The sequence below is a fragment of the Hylaeus volcanicus genome, unplaced genomic scaffold (assembly GCF_026283585.1).
Source record: "Hylaeus volcanicus isolate JK05 unplaced genomic scaffold, UHH_iyHylVolc1.0_haploid 12183, whole genome shotgun sequence".
In the NCBI taxonomy this organism is placed as follows: domain Eukaryota; kingdom Metazoa; phylum Arthropoda; class Insecta; order Hymenoptera; family Colletidae; genus Hylaeus; species Hylaeus volcanicus.
In genome coordinates this window covers 200,182-208,638 of record NW_026533134.1, presented here as the reverse complement: position 1 = coordinate 208,638, position 8,457 = coordinate 200,182, and the positions used below count along the sequence as shown (strand labels likewise).

Here is an 8,457-nt window from a genome sequence, read left to right as displayed (position 1 = left end):
TCCTCCACTTTTTCATGTACTTGGCGTAATTTTTTTACTTTTTTGAAATTTTGTATGGTGATTTCAGTTCTTTTTACAAAGATAATTTGTATAGTGAATGACTTCATATAATAGAAAATGGGAGATCAGTTTGAATCCTTTAAGGTTTCAAAAATACGCGGGACGCATTGCAGATAGTCTCATTGCAAGAAATTTATTAAAGAAAAAATGTAATCACTTTATCAGTAACATTTAAATACAACAAGACTTTCTGTCATGCATTGTGTGTACTTTTGAAAATTCTAAGGACTGAAACTGATATTGCAATACGATAAATTGTGCGTTACAAATAGAGAATTTCTTTTTTCATTTCTCGCTTTATCTTTAACAATGGAATATTTTGCAACAAGACTTTCTGCCACGCGTTCTGTGTACTTCTGAACTTTATTCTAATACAATAAATTATGTGTTACAAATAGTTGATTTCTTTTTTTTCATTTCTCGCTTCATCTTTAACAGTTAAATTTCTTGCAGTGAGACATCCTCCCATGCGTTCTGTATACTTTTGAAAACTTAATGGACTGAAGCTGGTCTCTTTCCTATATCTGGCTTTAGACACATTATGTATATTGTAGACTCTATGCTTACTATAATAAAAGACAAATGTATTTTTATCTTAAGCTCTACATTAATTTGCAAGTAAAATAAGGTTTGTATGTGTTATTTACAAATAAAATTAATGTCATATGAATAACGCACAATTTATTATATTACAGTACCAGATTCAGTCTCTTAAGTTTTCAAAAGCACACATAACGCATGGCAGAAAGTCTTGTTGTAACAAACTTAAATGTTAAAAATGAAGTATGAAATGGAAAAAGAGGTCCACTATTTCTAACGCACAATTTATTATATTACAATATCAGATTCAGTCCTTTGAGTTTTCAAAAGTACGCAGAATGAATGTCAGAAAGTCTTGTTGCAAGAAATCAAATGTCACAAATCCAAACTGACAGTTACAGGTTAGAAATGAACGAGCGGCATGAGTGACAGCCATATTACAATTCCGACCGACGAGCCTTGCCGACTGATTCCGAGAGTCGACGAATCGACGAACGGCCTTAGGTCCTATTGGCTAAGTGTTGACGAAAAATTCCTTGTCAAAGGAAAAGAAAAATGCTGCAGTTTTTGACACATTCATGATATGATATTACGATATCTCTGTCGTTCGTGGACCGATTTTATTGATTTTGGTTTTATTCGAAAGCTTATGTGCGATTTACATGAGAAAAATGTCTGCAGATTTAGAAAATACAGCAGGCGTGACGAGATATTAATGACAGAAGTTTCGGATTAGGTTGGAATCGCGTTTTCTCGAGTAAAAGATACGCGGTAGCGCCTGCGCCAGGCATATACGGGGAGGCTATTTTTTCATGTACTTGGCGTCGAGACGCTACTGCGTCTCTAGATAAACTACTAGATACTGATCAGACTATTATTGAGACTACTATCAACAATAACTTGTGCGTCTGAGTGATGTATTGGAGCAGAAGACACCTCATATTGGTAGTGCAACAAGGAAGGCGAATTTAATGAGACCACGTGCCTCAAAAGAAATCAAGAATGTGGTCCATTCATTGATCTGGAAAATTCTGTAAATAGATTATCGCTTTCCGGTAATTCCGGTTGCGTCAATATCATTTAACTGATAAACTCTTTTCTTCAGTTGATATGAAAATAATGGGAATTATTTTATTAAATAAATCAAGTTAAATAAATAAATAAAGTTAATAAAATCTGTACTCGTAATTTTATTAATAAATTTAGAATAAAAAAGAAATAAGGTACCGAATTAATTTGTACACCTAATAAATGAATCATTTACAAAGTGGCACTTGGTGACATTTAAAAATTTAAAGAATGCGTATTGTTATGTCATTTTCGACGCTAAAATGAATGGTATGAATATGAAATGATGTTCTAATTATATTTAAATAGATTATTTACCAAGTGGCACTTTATGTCTTATGTTAGCCATAGATATATACATTACAATTATATAAAACAAGTTGAAAACTTTAAACATACAATTGAAAATAATAAAATATTCTACGTATCATATACTTTTATAATATTTTCGCAAAAGTAAATAAATCTAGAACACGCCAAAAAACTTATTTAGTTGGTACTAATAAATACGTGCGTAAAATAATACATAATCCTGTACATGTTACTTAATCAAGGGGTAAATGAACACGTGTATCGTTAGCTGCTAATTTAACAAGTGTTTTCTTCACTCGAAGAACAGGTAGACGTGCTGCAGACTTCCCATGCCAACATTCTTTCATTAATTTTCCCAAACCAGCCAACGTCTGCAAAATAAAAGTAAATGCCAGTGAAATTTAAATAATACACGATAACATTGATAACACGTGTATATCACTAATTGAATATTGGAAAAGTATAATGAAAAAAAAATTGTAATTATTATTTTCTTGTGTTGATATAACTATATCGAAGGCTATTACTTAATATTATAAATAAAATTTTTTTAATACGTAAACATTTTTAATTAACAAATATACACAGTGCATATATATTGCTGACACAATAAAAACAAGCTGTATAAATCCAAATTAATATTAATTGAAGCTACAGAATATAAAAAAATTATATTTTCGCCTTTGAAGTGACATCTTTCAATTTTCATTATATTTTCATAAAAAATCATTTTTCATTTAATAATTTAACAGCAATGTCCATCATTTTATATGAATAATTAAGTACGTAATTTATTACTAAAAATCGTTAATTATTAAAAAATTAAATAAATAATTACAGAATCAGAATGCCACCTATTAGGAAGTGGTGGTCTATGATGATCCAAACATACTAATTTTCGCATTTCATCAATGGACGGTTCTTGATTGCTAGAAAGCCATTCAGAATATGGTGCCATGTATTCAAGTGCAACACCATTACTTATGCATCTTCGACAAACTTCCCAAAGTATTAAACCCAGACTATAAATATCTGCTCGTCTGAAGTTTTCTAAACATTCTATATTTATCCTGAAAAGATATTAAAAATAGCTTTTAATTATACTTCAAGGCATTGATCATTGATAACTTCATATTGTAAATGAAATATGTTTTTTCCATTTTAAGTAAATTAATACGAAATTCGTAATTACAGAGAAGAGGTACATCCTCACCGATTTCAATGATTTTTATTAAGTATGTTGTAGAAATCAACATTTTGAATAACTTTTTCCTATACATATAACCGTCACTCGGCCACAATTTCCGAGATATTGGCAAAAGTATTTTGTATTATTTAACTATACGTAGCTGCGCAAGGCTCGCATAACAGGTCGCTGTTTCTTGTTTACCTATTTTGTAAACGCGCTACAACGGTTCAAAGGGCCTAGCCGATTAAGATGGTCAAAACTGCCCTTAGAGCTTTTTCAATGGCTCTTGAATCATTCGAAAACTGACCAAGAAAAACCCCTCTGAGTAAAATTTTAACCCTCTGGCTTGCCCGTGAGGGTAGTTATAGGGTAAAATAGATTTTACGCTTTTCGGCGCATTTTCCGGTCTCAAATGCATTCTAAAATTCTGAAAAAAATCTGACACATTTTGGATTCTAAGGCACATTTTTAAGAATTTTTTCAAATTTTTTTGTTGCAAACTGTGGCCGTAAAAAATGAAAAAGCTCAACAAAATCGGAAAAACAATTTTTTCTCAAAAATATGAAATCATGCTATTCTACTGTTTGGTTCCCTGATAAAGTACAATAACAAGCAGTGTCATCAATTTTTTTTAAATTTTTTGTTCGGCTGCTTCATTGTCAAAAACAATAAAACTATTTTTGTATGTATTTTACGTCAAAATGTGACCTAAATATTTTTAAAACGCTAAATAAATATTGTCAAACTTATATGAATAAATCATAAATATAATAAGAAATAGAAACAATAATTTGGCCCGCCCCCGTTCAGCTCCAGGGGCATCTTTCGAAATGGGATCTTTTCAGCATTGATCCTTAGTATACCGACAACAAACCTGGTGAATTTCATCACTCTCTGATGTATGGTAGTGTCCTTTCACGGAGGGGGTTGAAAAGTGATGACCTATCCCCCCCCCCCCCACACGGAGTGCCTATGGAGTATACGGCGTGGGCGTTGGCATTTTCTGGATTAGGGGATTCCAGGGAATGGATTGAGCCCAAATTCGGGACTGACGTCCAAAAAATTGTGGATTTTAGAGTGGGCGGAGAGATGTAAGGGTTAGGTTTGTCCGAGAGGGATTTCAGGGGGTGCATTCCGTAGAGGGGATTAAGGAGAGTCGGCCCAAAGGTTTTTTTTCCATTTTTTAAACCCTTTCCGTCACTCCTGGCCCCTTCAGAAGTGCCGTTTTTCACCACCACCCCCCTTACGGAGGTGAATTAACCCATTCGCATCAACTCTCATCAATGCAACTTTGCACACAGCCAGAGGACACTTCACAACTACTCCTGACGAAGTTTCACGAAACTCGGTTGAAAACTTCCATATTTATGACGTTTTGAAAAATCTGTCTCCATTTTTCTGAAGGCCAGTATATAAACACCCCTCAAGCTAACCCGTACACACCAGCATGGTGCGTTGCAGTACTCAATATTGGGGGCTTAGCCCCTAAACCCTCGAACGGCGGCTAGCCTCCGCACCCCCATTTTTTTACTGTACAAATAAAGTTTCGTCATAATACGAACTACAGGACAAATTGGAACCGTTGTAGTGCGTTTACAAAAAAGGTAAACAAGAAACAGCGGCCTGTTACGCGAGCCTTGCGTAGCTACGTATAGTCAAATATTACAAAATACTTTTGCCAATATCTCGGAAACTGAGGCCGAGTGACGGTTATATGTATAGGAAAAAGTTATTCAAAATGTTAATTTCTATAACATATTTAAAAATCATCGAAAGCGGTGAGGATGTACCTGTTCTCTATAATTACCACGAAATTATTCTGCACAACTATAAAATTTATAACTAATTAACACGAATAGTACGATAATTTATCATAAAGACTTCTTATGGGGGAAGACACGGGTAATGCAGCGAGGTGACATTACCGACAAAAATGGGGGTAAAAGGGGTCCGTGATTTTTCGCGTTTCGTCCTTATATTAGCATATTTTAGGCTGAATGTGGGCTCATTCGAAAGAGGAAGCTTGAATACATCCGGGGCTGGTCATGATTCAATGTGATCTTGTTAATATTTAATAATATGAGTATCCAAAGTAGAGAAAGAATACGATAAAATACATCTGCAGAATCCAAGTATTTGTAGGTCTCTCTGAGTGTTTTGATTTTTGGATATGTTTTGAAGGAGCGAAAAATAAGATATACCTATTTTTTATTTTGTCCCGTTTTCATATTTTGGGTGTGAAACGATATAAAGTTTCAGCTGCAATAGGCTATCTCCGAAACAATCATAAATAGAAGGAAACTTTTTAAGAAAAAGTTTCATGTTTCCTATCTGCATATCAAATCTAACCCTAAATTTTGTAAAAAAAATAATTTTTTTATAACATTATTTTAAAAGTAATTACAGTTTATATAATAATTAAGAAGAACATATATTTGTTTCTGAATCTATTGATGTATTGTATACTGTGTTTGCCTCTTACATTTTTGCGCATTAATATTATATGTACACCCTCGCTCATAAATATGTGGACACGTATTACTTTCAATGAATTAATATACACCGTAAATTATTACTATACAACTTGTATTGCTAAAGTCTATATTGGATGTGAATTTAACAACATTTAATAATATTAAATGTTTTGACTGCCATATTCAGTTTTATAGTGGAACTATGGGATCATCTGGCAAATCATCTGGCAGCTCATTTCGATTTCACATCTTTTTCTACTTTCTTGTAGTTTTTTTATGGAGATCTTCTATTTTTCAATGATAACTCCTTGAGTCCTCCACTTTTTAATGTACTTGGAGTAATTTTTTTACTTTTTTTAAGTTTTTTATATTCACTTTCTTCACCGCCTCTCTTTTTCTTTTCCTCAATTCAATTAAAAAAATAAAGAGTGTGTGTATACAAATGGATTATTTGAGATTATATATATTAAAAATATTATAGATATACAGTGGACGAATTTAGATTATAGATATTAAAAATATTACAGATATATTAACAAATAGTGGATTTCTTTTTTAATTTTCTCACTTTATCTTTAACATTTCAGGTTCTTGCAACAAGACTTTCTGCCATGTATTCTGCGTACTTTTGAAAACTTAAAGGACTGAAACTGATCTCTTTTTCTATATATTGTAATATCAGTACAAATTGTGTGGTACACTTTGCATTGCCCAACATCTTGAAAAATTAATTTAATTTCATGATATAATAAAACACAATTTTACAGGATGAATAAATCTGAAAGATCCTTGCAATAATTGTGATAGTTCAAATGCAAACATAATAAAGAAAGTTAATGTAACTGCTTCCAAACAGATTCTTATTACGAAATTACTTTTGTTCGATCACAATAGTAGGGCGACAGCGAAAGTGGAAAATTTCTGCATCAAAGCAATACCTACTACTACAATACAAATGGAGAATCACTGTTATAAGTTTAAGGCAGCGATTTTCTACCACGGTAAAAGTATTTACGATGGTAAATATGAAAACGGGACAAAATAAAAAATAGATATATCTTATTTTTCGGCCCTTTAAAACATATCTAAAACTCAAAACAATCGGAGCCAGACACCTAAAAAACATTCCTTATCAGTCTCTCTTTCTTCTTCATCAAACTGTCTTTTCCTATTTCGTCGACGCTTCGAAACTCTGGACGGATTCGAAGCTGGTCGGACTTGAATATTTGGTTATACGTACTTACAATGTATACCCAACCGAGGTGTCGATTCTGTTTACATGCCGAGCGTCAGTAGCCAGTAGAGGAGAGAAAGAGAGGTCGAAACGAATCGGAGAGACTATATGTATCTCACTTTCGCTCGCTAAGAGCGAATTATGTTTCTCGCTTCGTTCATAAACAGCAGAAAGCGCCACCTCGTTTTCATCGGTCAGCCGTGTCTCTATGGGTATTACCATTTCTACGCAGAAAAATCTGCTGTAATACCGACCAGCCAAACCGGAGAGGTCAGATGCCGTGTCTACCCCCTTAAATTTAATAGTTGCAAAATAATATGAGGTATGTATCAATCTTTTTCTTATTAAACGAAGTTACAAGTGAACGGTGACCGTATCATATACATATAACTAATGATAATGTATTGTTTTCTATTTTAACATATTCTGATATACAGGATATTAAGAAATATGTGGGACCTTTTTCAGGATCAAATCTTCATACCAATTGTAGGAGGAAATAATCGTTTGCTTCAATGCCGTGCAAAGAGTAATTTATTCAAAATCCTTCAGCGTGTGTTCACTCGTTCACTGCCAAAGCCAAACACGAACTGTCCTGCCGCAAGACAGTCGCTAACAATGTGCATTGACGAATATCACGATAGCTGCTTGCCACTTGCCGAGATCGGCGATTTCTAGTTTTGTGAAATATTGTTTGTCTCTTAACTGATCTAAGTAATCGTCAATTAGTAGTACCGGAAAGTTACCCCTAGTTGTGTTTTTATTTATTTCACGGTAGTCTATGGATAACCGAATTTCTCCGTTCTTTTTTCTTATTAGGACAATTGGACTAGCGTAAGGGGAGTTATGCGATCTAATAACACCTTCTGTAAGTAGGTCGTCAAGTATTGTTCGCAGTTTTTCTTTATCTGTAAAGGCTAACCCACGTGATCGAAAACTAACTGGTTTGTCATTTTTTAGGGAAATTACTGCTTCGACCGAATACGGACGCTATTCGCTGTTATCTGCTCGATAGAGATCGCGAAAATAGATTTCTTTCAGCTTTTCCGTTGTTTTTGTGTCTAATCGAGGATCGTAGTTCAGCGAATCTTTAGCCGAAACTGGATTTTCGACATATTCTATTTGAAGTATTTGTCTGGTAAATTTTTCTATTTTTAACGCGTGGTTTTCAATATCATTTGTCGCAATTCTAAAGGCATTCACTATCGCAATTCGAGCGGACGAAGATAAAATGAAATCGTGGCCAAGTAAAGCAAAACACGACATTGTGTCGTCAGGCAGAATGAAAAACTTAATTTTTACCAATGTATTGTTAACTCTATCGTAATAATTACTAACTTTTGGCAAATCGAAACGAAGGGTAGGCGGTAACAAACCGTGTTTAACCAAACTGACCGGTGAGGCGGAATCAATCATTGCCGTGATAGCTAAATTAAATGTGATACCGCTGTCGTCATGAACTGCGAAAGAGATTGGGACCATAAACAGAGTTCCCAAGCTCGGTTTTGAGTAGAACCACTTCAGGGCTTTTCCTTGGAGGCGGGGCATGATCATCGTGGATGTGGCGCAATCGTCCAAAC

The 8,457-nt window shown here is 34.0% G+C and overlaps 1 protein-coding gene across 3 annotated transcripts in view; it reads right to left on the bottom strand.

Annotated features, from left to right (window-relative positions):
* Nucleotides 1–8: 8 nt before the first annotated feature.
* Nucleotides 9–8,457, bottom strand: part of LOC128882785 (activin receptor type-1) — a 177,121-nt gene continuing 168,672 nt past the window's right edge. For 2 of the 3 annotated variants that reach the window (XM_054134525.1, XM_054134526.1), the window contains exons 7-8: nucleotides 2,819–3,050; nucleotides 10–2,351 (exon numbers count right to left, since the gene is read on the bottom strand). In XM_054134525.1, the coding sequence (XP_053990500.1) occupies nucleotides 2,214–2,351; nucleotides 2,819–3,050 (370 nt within the window). In that variant the 3' untranslated portion in view covers nucleotides 10–2,213. Of the gene's footprint in view, nucleotides 2,352–2,818; nucleotides 3,051–8,457 lie in introns of all 3 variants that reach the window. The other variant, XM_054134528.1, reaches the window with a different exon arrangement.